We start from the raw sequence: 16,624 nt of genomic DNA, 5'->3' as shown, positions 1-16,624 counted from the left end.
AGCCTTTGGCTGTCCCCCGGAGTTATATCAACATCTGGCTGCACATGTCACAGCGGAACTTCTGCACAGGTCACAACTCCCAGCCAATAGCAGACGTGTGCTCTTGGACGGTCCCATTGCCCCTGGTGGGTTGTTTGGACCGCAGCTTGGACAGCCACGAGCTATAGGTAGTGGAGGGGATGCGGAAACGCACCTCCTGGAGAGCGGCGCCTCGGCCACAACAGCGGCACCAAGATGTCAGCTTGAGGAGACGGCGCTCTGCAAGCTGCGACTGCGCCTCCCCAACCCCCAGCTCCACTGTACTGCCCCCCTCCCCTGCGGCGGTATTCCCTGCCAAACATCAAACCGATGCGACCATAAGGACCTGCGGGCAGCACCCACCTGGTCCAATTCACCCCTGAGCCAACTCTCGGCGGCGTCAGTGGCAGTGACAGTGACGGGGCGCCGGGAACGCATGTCTCACTCCAGCTGAGAGTTGGAAACAACCTAAAGAGCAGTTTCCTCTCAGTCGGTATGCTTTTGTCCCTTCTGAGCATCTTGTGGCTACTGAGACACACGTTCCCCTCACACACACAGGCAGGCTCGCCGCCATGCTCACATGCAGTAACGCAGGCGATGCCCAGCCACACTGTGTCAGAATTAACAGGAGCAAACACCCATTCAAAGTGCATATTGATAGCCTACTCAGTTATTCTCCAACTCCCAGCTGATTACGCGGAGTAGTGAGAGTCCTGAGTCCCCCCCTTAGCGGGCCTTGTTTTTCGGTACTTTGATCTGAATACACATTTCGGTCGCTGACCCCGCCATGTATCCCCAGCATATATCGTGCAGCAGCTGCACTTTCGACTCTGCCTACCACGGCTTATGAGAAACAAACAAATTGCTTCACACAGCGGCGGGGAGGGCACGATACTCACTGCTATGTAAACACACAACACGCAGACATGCGCGTGCCCGTACTCGAAACGCTGTGCTATGTGGAAAAGCATGTTACCCATGATGAACACATGGATGTTGAAGCTAATCACAAACGGCTATATGCATCAATTCGCCAGCGACCCCGGTTCTTACCGCCGTGGTAAAAACTATCATGCTATCTCAAGTTCAGATAACAGCTCTGATGTCAGAGCTGGCGGAGCTGCTGGAAAAATATGCAATAGCCTAATCTCCCGCGTCCCTCCAGAGGAGGAGAATGACAGGTTTTACTCCTGTTATTTCCTCCGATGCTAGACCTGTCTTTGTTCAACCGGTGCATCCTGGAACTACCAATTGGCTGTACATGCGTTGCAGTGTACCCAGCCATTGGTTCACTTCCATTGACCTGAAGGCACGTTCACATTCCGGTCATCCCCAAACACAGAAAATTCCTGTTCTTCTCCTTCCTGGGAGTTCAATTTACAACCGGCTGCCATTCTGCTAATCTCTGGCCCATCGTACGCCCTCCAAATGTATCAAGGCGGTTTTTCAGCCATTACACAGAGAGGATCATGGTTCTGTTAGACGACATAATCCTTATGCCACCCTCAGAGAGAGCTGCACTCCACACAGTAGAGGCTGTGCAGCATCTACAAACACTGAATTGGCCATAAACTGGCAGGGATTGCCGATTCCCTCACAGGCGGTAGTTTATCTGGTGTGGACATAAACTCTGCATGCATTAAACTCTCCACTGTCACACATTGTGCCTCACAGGGTGGTGTCAGCGCTGTCAGTGATGCGTCTGCTGGTGCTGATGCCTGCAAGTCACGAAGTGGCTCCTCTAGGACATGAGTAAACACACACGCAAATGAGGAAAAATTCTGAGATGGTTCAGCCGCCTGCGCCTCAACCCATCACGTCACAAGAGGCACATGCTGACCACATCTTCCTGTCTACAGTCAAACCTGGCCTAGTTGAAACCCCCTGTGCTCTGTCATCGGGGGTTTCCCCTTGGGAGGGTGACGTCACACGTAACAGACACAGACGCATCTCTTGTTGGATGGCAGGGCAAGTCTGAGTCCCAGGTTGTGGGAGGGAGATGGGGAAATCCTCCATCTCTTCACATTGCCTGGAGCCTGCCATGGTGCTAAAGTGCTGAAACACTGATCTGAGTCTGTCAGGTAGACGTGTCAATAAGAACAGACAACATAAAAGCCGTGGGTACACTCAGCCTGGCTATTAGAAATAGCCAGGAACTTACTGCTGTGGTCACACAGACACCTGCTCTTAATCAGAGCAGCGTACACTCTGGGGTTACTAAACCACAGGAGACCTAATGTCGTGGGGGGTCCCTCTTACAATGAGCGGAAATTAAATCCCACTCTCTTTCAGATGGTGTGGAACAGGTTGGGAGGGTGAAAGTGGATCGGTTTGCCTCACAAGAGAATGCACAGTGCGGACTGTGGTTCTCTATGAAGGCGCAAGACTGGTCTCGCTTTTCCCCCTATAACCCTGACTCCTTGTCTCCTGGCTCGCATTCAGGAAGTGAGCCTGGCGGCCATTCTAGTGGCACTAGAACACACAAGCGCGCCATGTCTCCTGACCCGGAGGACGTCATCATCATGACAGCTGCCATATGGCACAGGGACACACTGTCGCAGCTGGACTGTGCGATCTCCTACCCTGCAGTGATAAGCCAACAGCTGTTGCCCTGGCCGCTGAACGGGAGAGCTTGGAGAGGTTAGGGTGTCTCGTTGCACTACTTAGTGTACTTGGTGTCACAGGTGGTATTGACTACATCAGCTTCACCCTTAACCCAACAGTAACAGCTGTACAAAATAGAACAATAGTTACGTATTGTAACTCCAGATTCTATGAGTATAGGCATAGCCCTCTAAGATCCAGGCCACCTGCTTCATTAACATTGGCTGAAGAAAAATGCTGATGTTGGGAGCGGATCTCTGGTCTCGCAGCTGTAATATACAGTAACTACGACTATGCATGCGCGAGGGATAAACCCAATAGCAACAGCTCTTAGAGGGCTATGCCTATACTCATAGAATCTGGAGTCAAAATACATAACTATCGTTCCTACTGTTGCAGAAACTGTATTGAGAGTGTATCTGCGTTGGATATCCGACTGACTCTAAAACATTGTTGCACTTTTGTGGTTATACCTGGTTTATTTCTTTTTTCTCTCAGACATGATATTCATGTTGTGTATATTTCTTCATTTGCTCACAGTTTCTGTAAGTGATGGTTGAGGGGAGGCAACTGCAGAAAAACCTAAAAATGTTAAGGGTTAAAGGGTGCAGCTAAAGGCAAATGGATTACATTTACAGTATCACTCCAATGCTCTTACTATTTTACTATTCCAATAGTTGCCTTTAAACACAGCTTGTCAGAGATGGGGTGGAGTTTCACATGTTATGTAAGGTTGGCAATATGTGTCTGCCTGTCTAGCTGATGGTCTGTCAGTATGTCAGGAAAGTCCTAAAAGAATTCCAGGTGAAGCTGCTCACAGCATGCCTCTCTGTGTGTTTGTGGAAGCAATCCGACTCTGGTCAAAGCACAGTTAGATGATAAGCATTCATGACATATTTGGAACACATACACACATTCTTCTCGTTTTCTTTCTCTTCGATACACGCACACACACGCAAATACACATAAGCTGTCTCTGGCATCACCCTTTTTACACACACACACAATTTCACTGGCAATCAAATCCCTCTCCTTGAAGAGTCTTAAATACTATCTTCAGTCAATATGGAACAGTAAATCTGTCTCAACCACACATCAAATACACTGTACCCTCACTTTGTCTGTGTGTTTGTGTAAGTGTGTGTCTGCAAAGTTGACATCAAAGCCTGTCGTGCAAAGTTTTAGTTTAACAGATTCTCGCATTCTCGTGGAGTTTGGATAAATGTACTCATACACATAAACGCAAACCAAAACCAGCTGTGATTGAGGTCAGAAGGTTTTCCGTGTGTGTGTGTGTGTGTGTGTGTGTGTGTGTGTGTGTGTGTGTGTGTGTGTGTGTGTGTGTGTGTGTGTGTGTGTGTGTGTGTGTGTGTGTGTGTGTGTGTGTGTAAATGTGTGCTTACAGAGTCCTAGTCTCATTTCCTTTTAAGGTTAAATGCCTCATCAAGCACATCTGGGCCACTTAATAGGGTCGGGAAAATTATTGAGTCACGGATGTAGAGGGATGACTGAAAATCTCTGAGCATCCAGGCTGTAGTCTCTGCCAGCTACAGTACCAAACTTTTACCCTCTCACATACTTATCTCTTGCTTATTTTTGTATCATTGCTTGCTTTTTGCAAATTTATATTTGTTGTAACTCATTAGAAAGTAGATTGTTGATTTTTTAAACTGATGAAAAACTTTTCCAACTGTAGTTTGGTTTACTTATTTTGGTCTTTTAGTTCTTGTGCATTTAATGTTCACACTGCTTTATAATAATCAAATCAAGAGGAGTTACTCATATGGACTTACTGGTAACTCATTCATTCATCAGTTTTCATCAGTCATCCTGCATCTGTGTGGGAAAATCAATTTCAGGTAAATGACAGCGAGTCATGCTGCACTTTGCTTATTTATCTTCTCTGGTGTCAAAAACAGATGAACATGTTGAAAAAAGGCGTCTTGTACTGTAATATTGCAGGGGATACCAAATACAATCATGTACATAGTGTATATACTTTCTTGACAGGTCACAATCAGCCGATGGATTCAATAGTAGTTTATCTTTTGAACGCATGCTAAAATCACGTATTCTATCACACAAGCCTGTGGTTGGTCTGCTTTGCTTTCACACCACAAGAACCAGAGTTTGATTCACACAAAAACAGGCTAGGTGTGAGGGCACACTAACAATCTACAGATTACTGTAACTGATTTACATTTTGCTATACAGAGCATTATAAATCACAAGAAAATATAGCATTTGTACATTTTGGATTATATGATGTCTCATAACTAGCCACTGTTAACTTCATGTAGTGTTAAGAAGTGGCATGCAAAATGTGGTGGCTACAACTGGAACTCTTGCTTCAAAAATAAAAAGTAGTCCACAGGACAAACAAAGACTTTTTTTGGTTTTGTCAATTTACTAAAATAAGCATTTTGGGGCTGAATTGTTTCTGAACATAATTTTGAGTACACTTTCTGAAGCAATATTTGTTATAAAAGCTAAAAGTAGTATTTCCAGCAATGACGCCATATTCACCAGTGGTGAGGGAACAGATTCTTATTTACAGTTGCAGTCTACTGGAGGGGACACCAGGGAGCTACCCTTTTCAACCTCCATTTTGTACATTTTGGACACTGGAGCATCTGAGGATTAAGTGTGTGAAGGAGATGGGGAGGAAGGCAAGAGAATTTCCCTGTTGACTTTTACTCCGCATGATCGGTTATCTCGCTTACAGCTAGAGGACCTTCAAGTTAGTAGATAAATCACACCGGACACATTTATGCTGTCTCATCTGTGTCTGAGTCTTAGCTCATTTTCATGTTGATACCTGGAAAATGCTTTTCATGTGGTTTACTGTGACACTTCTGGTTTTAATCTGCAGTACATTTATGTTAATATATCAGGGTCATTAAATTACTGGAAATGTACATCTTCACTGAAATTCCAGCAGAAGCAAAAAAGGCTGGCTTGGTGTTCGCAAACCCACAGCTCGGTACTTTGGGGGACTTAGGGACTGCTAAACAGAAATAAAGTAGTGCCACCAAGAACATCTAAAATAGAAAACAACACTCAAATCAAAAGCACATCAACAACACACTAATGATGATATAACATGATACTTGAAAGTGTTTGATTTGTTCTGTTTATCATTAAGCATTATCTCTCTCTCTCACACACACACACACACACACACACACACACACACACACACACACACAAAAAGTTGTTGGTTTCATTTTCTGTCATATTCTGTGTCTCCACTCTGTATGAGTAGCACATGTGTCGGATGACTCAGAATGGGATTCTGGAAACTAACTTGGATAATATGACCTAAACTTTTCCCACTGCACCTGGCTAAGCAGCACTTCTTCTCAGGACTACCCACCCAAAATGTATCACTGTTACTGTAACTTGTTACTTATAATTTCAGACAGAAAAATCAATATTTGAAAAAAAAATCTATAAGGTTCTGAAGTCGTCTAAAGATAAACTCAGAGCGGCTTCTGTTCACTATAAATATAATGATTCGTTCACTTATAGAGTTATTTTTTCTCTCTAACCAAATAGCTCCTAAAATGTTAATCTTATGCAATTCAAAAGCATTCATTACTTCATGTAGCCAGCTCTGCAGATGACGAATCACACCCGCTGAAAACAGGATTTTAAAAGGATCAAAGAATAATGATTTTGGGGGAAACAGTGACATGAATAATGTGTAAGGCCTTTGTTTGACTGGACTGTTGCCTGCAGTTGGTAGGCTTTTGTTTCTTCAGAGGGGGTAGCAGTCTTATGTTAGACATACAAGTCAGTCTGTAAAAACCTACCCAAACTTATTGTTTAAAAAGAAAGTTTCTTATTTAAAGAGACCCAATCCAAAATAGACCCAAGGTTAATAGGACCTGATCTGAAATGTTGTCAACCTAGTTAGACCCCATTTACACTTGGCATTACAAGTGTCTCATATATGATTAAAATTCATGAGTTTTATACAATCTTTCCATTCACTCCATTCTATCACTCCAACACAGCAAGTAGTGTAAATGCTCCTGAAGCCATTTTGTAATCACCTAAAGATGAGGAAAAGAAAAATGGAGAGTAAATTGCCACTTCAGCAGTTAAGTTACAACAATAACAGTTCAGCAGCTACCTGTGACAATTGTGCAGAACACAAACATGTATAACTCATACTGATGGGACTACAAGCGAGACAAATGGTCATCTTCATGGCTTTTACTGACAGATCAGTGTTCTCCTATCCTCAGATCATCCTGTGGTTGAACTGATCAGGCATCATATCGTTATGCCTTATGCTTTAGTTTAATGAGACAGACTGATCAAATAGATATCCAAGATTCATTAAGTGGCTGAGTCTAAAGAAAGAACACCAACACTGCTTGTCTAATTAACAAGCAGCCACAAAAGGTCAATTAGAGCAGCAATACATGTCATTTTTCCTGCATGTCACAGTTCACACTCTCCCATTGGCCTCAAAGAATAATTTTTTCTCTGGTGAAAATTGTGACTCCCATGTGATCAGAGATGATTGTGTCTGCTCGGGTATTAAATAAGACAAGACCCACACATATTTGAAACATGGCAGAGGTTGAGTAATAAAAGTGTGTTTTGTTTTGGTCTTTATTCAGTCTCTTTTCCCTTTATGCTTCCATCTCATTTGACTCTACCTTTTCTCTCTCTCACTCACACAGACAGACAGACAGACAGACAGACAGACAGACAGACCCTATTTTGCTTTCCCTCCTGGTTTTTATTTTATCTAGTCAACCTCAAAGCTCACTACCTCACAAATGCCTCTCTCTTAGTCTGCTTCTCTCAGTTCAGGTTGTTTTACTCATTAGCTGACATGCTGATACCATCTCAGACACCTGTTCTCTCCTTCCAATGCTGCCTCTCCTCATTCTCTCTCTGCCTCTCTCTTCTTTCTCTCCTCAATGCTGCCTCCTCTCCTTCTCCCTCTTATCTGTTCGACAGGTCTGGAGAGAATAAATTAGACCTGCTAAATTAAGCCACACACACCGCTTCAGTCTAGCTGAAGGGAAGCTGTGTGAGTGAGTGAAAGATACAAATACAAACACAAACACAGGAGCTCTTTGGAAAATGGGTAAAACAGATCAAATAAGATAAACCTCAGGAGCTAGCTTCTGTTTTAAATGTACAGAGGTGTAATTAATTGACCAGAGGAGGATTATAACAAGTAGTGAGGAGGGAGGGAAAACGGAGAGAATGAGTAAGAGTCTAAGAGAGAGAGATAAGGCAATTATATTTTGAGGTACTTATTATTTATTTTACTATGTTGTCATTATGTTGGATTGAACGCGGTAAAGTGGCTCACTAGTATTTTTAGTTGAGGTCGTTAAAGGCTCATCTGGCTCAAACATACAGCTTGTTATGGCAGTATTGCCCTTACACTGTGTGCCATGAATGCTGGTTACCATATCAACCTGGCACATATGGATTTGTTGTAGTGTAGGGCCTTTAGGTCATCTGCATTTCTGTTATAGAGACATCACTTTACTGGTGATTTTTTAGCTGGTATTTGAAATTTTGTATGACTTCAAATGCTTTTAAATCTACTTTCCTGTGCCTTTTCAAATTACCACCAACTCAACCAGCTTTAGCTTACACATTAAAGGAACACGTCGACTTATTGGGAATTTAGCTTATTCACCATAACCACCAGAGTTAGACAAGTCCATACATACCCTTCTCATCTCCGTGCGTGCTGTAATGCTGTCTGACGGCTCCAGCGGCATCAGGCCAGCACAGAACATGCAGGTGAATGGTTCCAGCAATCCTACTGCTCCAAATAAGTGACAAAATAACGCCAACATGTTCCTATTTACACTACCGGTCAAAAGTTTGGGGTCACTTAGAAATTTCCATTCCACTCCATTCCAGACACAATACCTGCTGAGATCAGTTGTATTGTTTTTTTAACCAGGGCAGCAGTTTTCAGATTACATTATTTGCTTACATAATTGCAAAAGGGTTCTCGACTGTTGTAGAAAGAAGTGGCTGAAGAAACACTTGAAATTCATGCTTTTTGGTCTAAACGTCATACCCAAATTAAAAGTGGTACAGCTCCCATATACTTTGACACTCAGGGGTGTGCCTGATATCATTGGAAAGGTGATTGATGTGGGTTTGTTTGTGTATTTGAGAAGTGTTGTATTTTGTAGTTTTTTGGCTTTTTTATTTGCACTTTTCAAATAGAAATAAAAAAACGCACAGACATATTTGTAGAAAAGAATTCATATAAAATCCATTTTTGAGTCTTTTAGCTTCTGAATTTTTTTCTGTAGTAAGCTGAGACGTGGCTAATGCTGTGTTGTCTGTCACCTGTCAGATGTGTTTACAGCAGTGTATTTTAATAATTTTACAGATTTATAACTTGGACAGAAATAAAAAATCTCCATTCTAGCCTCTGTAACTCTGTGTCAGTAAGGCCTAGAATCACCCTGACACAACTTGAGTGTTTCCTTTCCAATGATATCAGGCACACCCCTGAGTGTCAAAGTATATGGGAGCTGTACCACTTTTAATTTGGGTATGACGTTTAGACCAAAAAGCATGGAATTTCAAGCATTTCTTCAGCCACTTCTGTCTACAACAGTCGAGAACCATTTTGCAATTATGTAAGCACATAATGTAATCTGAAAACTGCTGCCCTGATTAAAAAAAACAATGCAACTGATCTCTGCTGGTATTCTGTCTGGAATGGAAATTTCTAAGTGACCCCAAACTTTTGACCGGTAGTGTACATGTTGTGATTTATAGAGTCACAGCGTGTACAAAAAACAACGTAACATGAGACACAGCCATCTTCTAACTGTAAATAAACAGGGAACTATATTCTCAGGCGGAAGAATATAGTACTTGGGCGGAGTGATATGCTCGCAGCAAGCCTGTCTGAGAATATAGTTCCCAGTTTGTTTACTGTTAGAAGATGTCTGTGTCTCATGTTACGTTGTTTTGTGTACACACTGTGACTCTACAAATCACAACATGTAAATAGGAACATGTTGGCGTTATTTTGTCACTTTTGTCACAATTCGGAGCAGTAGGCTAGTTGGAACCAGTTAGCTGCAGGATCTGTGCTAGGCTAAGCTAATGCTGGAACCGTCAGACAGTGTTACAGCACGCACGGAGATGAGAAGGGTATGTATTGACTCGTCTTACTCTGGGGGTTACGGTGAATAAGCTAAATTCCCAATAAGTTGGCGTGTTCCTTTAATATATACAGTGTTGGGAAAGTTCACTTTCTACATGAACTAGTTCAAAGTTCAGTTCACAAATGTTAAAATGAACTAGGTCAGTTCATAGTTCATACTTCAAAATTTTGAACTAAGTTCACAGTTCCAAAAATGAACTAGTTGATAGTTCTTTTTTTCCATAGGTTTATTTATAACGTATTATTTTTCAAAATTATTGCCACAGCCCATATAGAACCACAGACAGCAATTATTTTATCAGTTTAAACACTGAAACTATGCATCAGATTTCATCTTCATATCCAATCAGTTCAATGTGCCGTTTCAGGTTTGCTGTGGATGTGACCGAAGTGCAGATTTTCTTTTTGAAAGCCGGCAGGCAAAGTTTGCACAGAAATCTAAGATTTTTTGCATCCTCACCGACCTTGTCATTGATTATACGAAGCCTCGCTGCTTCGTCGCCTCCATGCAGCTTTTTGTTTCGATGACGCATGCGGCGGTGTGACACTGGTGGCTGGTGTTGCCAGATTGGGTGTTTTTTCTGCTACATATTAAGGCCTGTTTACGGTGTGTTTTAGCTGGGTTTTCGCCTGGAAGGCTCTATAGAAATCTGGCACCCTATTGAACAAAGTTAAACTGAGAGAGCGTGCCGTTCAAAGACACCAGAATGAACAAGTTCACAGTAACGTTCATCAGGCAGTAATACAGTACATTCAGTTCACGTTCACCCAAAATATGAACGAGTTCATGAATGAGTTCATGAACTATTGTTCAATGAACGCGCTCAGGCACAACACTGAATATATATATATATATATATATACACTCACCTAAAAGATTGTCCAAAATTGGACAGTGGAAGACTGGAAAAATGTTGCCTGGTCTGATTAGTCTCAATTTCTGTTGAGACATTCAGATGGTAGAGTCAGAATTTGGTGTAAACAGAATGAGAACATGGATCCATCATGCCTTGTTACCACTGGGCAGGCTGGTGGTGGTGGTGGTGTAATGGTGTGGGGGATCCCTTTCACCTTCAGAACTGCCTTAATTCTTTGAGTCATTAATTCAACAAGGTGCTGGAAACATTCTTTAGAAATGTTGGCCCATATTGATAGGATAGGGTCAAACACGGTATTAGTATGGTGTTCCTAATAATCCTTTAGGTGAGTCTATCTATCTATCTATCTATCTATCTATCTATCTATCTATCTATCTATCTATCTGTATATAGATAATCACTGATAGCGGTCATTCTGCATTAAAGGTCCCATGACATGGTGCTCTTTGGCCTTGACCAACTGCCACTTTGCTCCTTTGAAAGCCAGGATGTCTCTCTCTCATGGGTGGGCCAAATTCTCTGGGTGGGCAAAGCAGAGAAAGGGGAGGTAATCTTGCTCCTTATGACCTCATAAGGAGCAAGATTCCAGATCATATTAATGTTAAAAACCTCATAAAGTGAAATTTTCATGCCATGGGACCTTTAAGAGTACTGTTGATAATACTTTGACAACCTTAAGTTTAACTTAAGCTTTTACTTGTAATTTAATATTTTTACATTAATACTGTTACTTAAAGGTGTGACAAGTACTGTATGTGTAGCTAAGCCTGATGTACAATATCTTACAGTGTTCCTCTGTGATATTGTTGCTCAAAAACTAATAAAAAAACATCAATGAGTCACACACAACTATATTGGGTCATGTTATTACATTGCGATGAACATGGGCGCTGTTTTTTTTGAGTCAATCCCTCATACATCCCTTCTGCCACTAATAATAGCTAACATACCAAATATGTATTGACTAAAAATAGTCCCTAACAAATGCACAGTTTACTCCAGTTTGAATGACATTTGCTATAAACTACAGTGCCTAGCTGTTAATTACCAAACCCTACAAAAAATCTTTATTTTAACATCTTCAGTAGAAACCAAATGAGCTTTGTATTGAGTGGCACATACAGGGTATGGACGTTAAGTAATGCCTAGCAAAGGTTAAATTGGTTTTCATGGGATTTGTTGACAATAAGAAACTCACAGCCTTATCCCTTAAGTAAAAAATCTCAGTGTTTCCTAGATTGTTGCTGGGAATGTGTAGAGGTTTTAGTACAAATTGTGATTAGAGCCAGGGTAACTTCTATCACAGGAGCTGTAATGTCATTAATGTATGAAAGTAAAGGATCTTCTGCAAATACAGTATCTCTCTCTCTCGGCCTTGCCCTTTACTCCATCTTTGCGCATACCACTCTTTTCTCAGATAATAAGCAATGCCACCAGTTCAACCCTGCCTGTGATGCTGTGTCTCTTCTCCTCTCTCTCCTCTGCACTCCTAAATGAGGAAGCCAGGGAACATTCCAACAGCTGCTCTCTCTTCCCCTTTTCCTTCATAGGCAAAATAACATTTTCAAATTAGTCTCTCTCTTTCTCGTTCCTCTACCTGACAGAATGACAAAGCTAATCTCCTTATCCGTTCGTTTGACAGCCTTTAAGAGAACACTTTCTTATCCTCACCCGCCCTCCTGCCCTTCTGCTCTCTTTCTACTATCCCTCCATCTCTTTTCTACTGTCGAGTGGACTTGTGAGAAAAGAACAGTTGGCCAATACATTTTGGCATTTTACTGACAGTGTTGCTAGATGCTCCCTTTCTCCCTTCCGCCTACCTCTCCCATCTACATATCTCCTCCTATCATCCCATCTCTCAGTTTTATTGTGGAGGTAAAATAAGCATTTTACCTGGAGGTGTGTGTGTGTGTGTGTGTGTGTGTGTGTGTGTGTGTGTGTGTGTGTGTGTGTGTGTGTGTGTGTGTGTGTGTGTGTGTGTGTGTGTGTGAGAGAGAGAGAGAGAGAGAGAGAGAGAGAGAGAGAGAGAGAGAGAGAGAGAGAGAGAGAGAGAGAGAGAGAGAGAGAGAGAGAGAGAGAGTGTATTCCTCACCAGCAGTGAGTAGTAGACTTTGAATCCCGGCTTTGCAACAAAGTAATTGTCAGACTTGAAGGTGACTCTGAGCGTGTTGGTTTTGGAGTTAAGACTAGGCGGTGCCTTCTGCCCACACCAGCGACCCCAAATTATAGTGCTGGTCTCTGATTGGTCCTCCACTTCAACAAAGTCATACCTGGAGCGAGAGAGAGCGATATGGAGAAGGAGAGGTAGATGAATGTGAAAGATGGAGGATGAAATTTGCACATAAGAAAATAGAAAAGCTGAGACTTTGAAACTTAAAAAACTTATTATATAGAGTTTCTTGTGCAATGAAAGATTATTACGCTCATTTTAGGCGTGCTTTCTTTCGGCTTTATGTATACATTTATGCAGTAGTTGGACATTTTGGTAAATATGCTAATACACTTTCTTGCTCAGAGGTAAATGAGATGATCCATACCACTCTTGTGTCCGTATGCTAAATACATGAAGCTGGAGCCAGTAGCAGGTTAGTTTAGTTTAGCATAAAGACTAGAAACCGAGGTAAACAGCTGGCCGTCACTACAGTTTTGTTTTGGTACTGATTAAACAAACAAGATAGAAAATGTTAATCAGTGAGCTTTAGAGGTGCTGGTCGGGGGATTTTTCCAGTGTTTCCAGTTTAATGCTAAGCGGCTGCTGGTTCTAGCTTCATTTTGTACAAGAGTGAATTGGATCTTCTCACCTAACTCTCAGCAAGAAAGCTAATGAGCCTATTTGTAAAAGTTTTTCCAGATCTCCGCAACTACTTTGGTAAGTACAGTGTTATCATAAACAATAAAAATGATAGCCTGCACTATGAAAATAAGACCCAATTTGAAATAAACTAATTTTCCTTAAAAGTTATGTGTACATTTAGCTCCTTCTGAAACTCATAAGCCAAGTTTAGTTTGATTTTAGGGTCTTAAGATTCTTTAACTTTAGTGACTAAACCTGTGATGAGACAAATTTACGATGCATTCTCAAATCACTGGACCACCCTTCCAAACTATAAGATAACAAGCATTTTGCTTGTTTTTGGATAACTTTACAGCAATCAATTCCCCAATCAATTAGTGAGTCAATTTGTTAACCACACACATGTAGCACGCACGCACGCACACACGCACACGCACACACACACACACACACACACACACACACACACAGATACAGATTTGAAAAACTGGGCAAAGCTCCTTCCTCCCTCTTCATACCTTTCTAAATCATTCCTCCCCCCTCTCCTCCCTTGCTGCTCCCCATTGTCTTTTCAGCAAAGTGCTTACAAAGATGGCTGAGTTGCATATGGGGATTAAAAAGTCTATTTTATCCCCTCAACCTTCAAGGACAAACTCTTATATCTTATACTTCTTGGCAATAAAACAAACTTCAACTATTTATCTCTCTCAAAGTGATGCCACCCCCACACACTCCTATATTTCTCTCACATCCTTTCAATCACAGTTGAAGCTTATTGTTGGTGTGCTAATACATTAACAAATCATTTTCACATATTTTACTGTTGCTGTTACTTTACTGTTGCTGTACGTCCTTTCAACTTGAGACTTCTGCTCCATAAACTTTACCTTTCTTCTCTGTTACTCCAAACGGTCCTCTCCATCTTTTCCTCACTCACACTCTGGTTCTTTAATCACTGTTACTTTCATCTGGCTTTCGTCCTTTATAGCCGCTTGTAATTCATCAATACTTCCTCTTCTTTGTGCTCTGTACCTTTATCCTTCTTTTGGCCATTCAGGTATAAGCCCTCTCTCCTTTTGTCTGTTTTTTTTTTTTTACTCTGCTCTAATCCTCTTTTCTGAATTCCATCTCCATCTGTTTTTTTTCCAATCTTTATGAATCTCATGTTTTACCTGCACACTCCATTATCAGCCTCCTCCAGGCCGAAGTGTCCGTCAAACTCCAGGTGTATGTGGGTCCCTGGTGGCGACACCAGTTTCCATGACAACAGCAGATTGCGGGGATAAGCGTTGGGGTAGCGTGGACTGGGGATGGCTCCACCCACTGACGTTACTGTGATGTTTTCTTCTTTGCAGTACAAGTCTGTGGTGAGGCGATTGCTGTCTGTTAGTAGTTACAACTAATCAATTAGTTAGTCCAGTTGTAAATTAACACAAGCAGAGCAGCTTGTTCACAGAAACACAAAATGGAAATCTACATGCAAGAACAACAAATAGACTTTTATGGAAGAGATAGACGCAAGCACAAAAACATACAAGGACGAACAATACAAATACAAAGGTGACATTTCAATCTAATGATAACATAACCTCAGCAAAGGTACTTTAATTCCAGCATTTATAGGCTTTCCGCCTAAAGTGTAAAGAAATACCTTAACGGTGCTGATTCATTTTCTTGCCAATTATTAAATTAGAGGATGATACATCTCTCATAACTGGGCCTTCAATATGAACTTACAGCCAACTGCCAGTTAGCTTAGCTTGAATACTGAAAAACGGCTAACCTGGCTCTGTCTGAAGGTTAAAAGAAATCCACCTAAAAATTGCAATTTGTCATTTTTTTTCGCTTCGTTTTTTTGTACGGTTGTGTATGGTTTCTTGGTTGTGGATCTGCCGAACATTGTGTTTTTGAGGGTGTTTATGGATATGTTTGTGTATCTGTCCTAGTCCTAGTTCCAAAGTATAAGTCTGACCTTTTCACACTCATTGGATTTTAATATTTCTTGTGTACAAGTGGAAAATGTTGCCTGATGGTGGTTCTAGAGAAAAGGTCAAGGGGTCAACAAAAAATGTCAGATTCGTTCTCCAACTCTCATGAATATCAATAGCAAATTTGAGAGTTAAACAGGTCAGTCATGGACCAAAATGCTGGTCAAAGGGAAATTAGTGATTCACCAAAACCATTAGGAATTATTCTCTGGTGAGCAAGAATCGCATCCTGTTTCATACTGTAGCAGCTCTTGAGAACAACAGATGGACAAACTGACACTACTGTCGGTCTGGGCTAAAAAAGTATAATGTATACCTGGCAACAAGGAATATATTGTGCATGTACTGTACATAAAACCTAGCACATAAAACATATTTGTAGTACGCTTAGAAAAGTGGGTGTATATAACAGTGTCTGTCTTTACGGTGAATTTCATTGCACTGCTGTGCCACAACAGCAATAACACTGCATCTTTACTGTACTGTGCTCTGTCTACTTTACTAGCTCACCGCTAACACACACACAGACACACACACACACACACACACACACACACACACACACACACACACACACACACACACACGCACGAACACACGCACATACTTTATTCTAAAATGAGATAGCATCTACCTACCTATCTACAAAAATAAAATGACAAATGTCATGGGCTCTCTTATTAGCTTCATTGCTTTACTTTAGTTTTTAAAGTAGTGTTCTAAGTATAACTGCTCATCAGTACTGATTAACATCATAATCACACCTGAATGCCATCTGAATGTCGCATCCTGATTAATCAACTCAATCATACTGTAAATCAAGTTTTGATCTTGCACAACAAAACTTTTTCCCTCATCATTTTACTGCTGACTTCCTGAAAATTTGAAAAATATACACACAGAAACATATAGAGTCTAAGGTCAGGCTGTGTGCTGAAGTAGGCTGACAGGGCTGTAATTTCTGAGTGGTGTGTGGTTTTTGTGAGGGAGAAAGCTGAATGCATAATCAAGCCACTGCAGCCTGCACCCCTGGGAGATGATAATGAAGCTTTGGCCCTTTCCTCCACCTCTTCACTGCAAACTTCCAATAATTGTGTCCTATCCCCTCTCTCCCTTCTTCTTCTTGCTTCAGTCAGTAATTCTGTCTCATCGGTCATTCTTC

At 41.5% G+C, this 16,624-nt stretch overlaps 1 protein-coding gene across 2 annotated transcripts in view; it reads right to left on the bottom strand.

Moving 5' to 3' along the window:
* pdgfd (platelet derived growth factor d) overlaps positions 1-16,624 on the bottom strand; it is a 60,876-nt gene that overhangs the window by 11,926 nt on the left and 32,326 nt on the right. Inside the window, exons 2-3 of one of the 2 annotated variants that reach the window (XM_028570058.1) lie at positions 14,647-14,857; positions 12,773-12,950 (exon numbers count right to left, since the gene is read on the bottom strand). In XM_028570058.1, the coding sequence (XP_028425859.1) occupies positions 12,773-12,950; positions 14,647-14,857 (389 nt within the window). The remainder of the gene's footprint in view (positions 1-12,772; positions 12,951-14,646; positions 14,858-16,624) is intronic. The other variant, XM_028570057.1, reaches the window with a different exon arrangement.

Source organism: Perca flavescens, chromosome 3 (genome assembly GCF_004354835.1).
Source record: "Perca flavescens isolate YP-PL-M2 chromosome 3, PFLA_1.0, whole genome shotgun sequence".
Taxonomy (NCBI): domain Eukaryota; kingdom Metazoa; phylum Chordata; class Actinopteri; order Perciformes; family Percidae; genus Perca; species Perca flavescens.
This window is presented reverse-complemented; position numbering and strand designations above follow the sequence as displayed.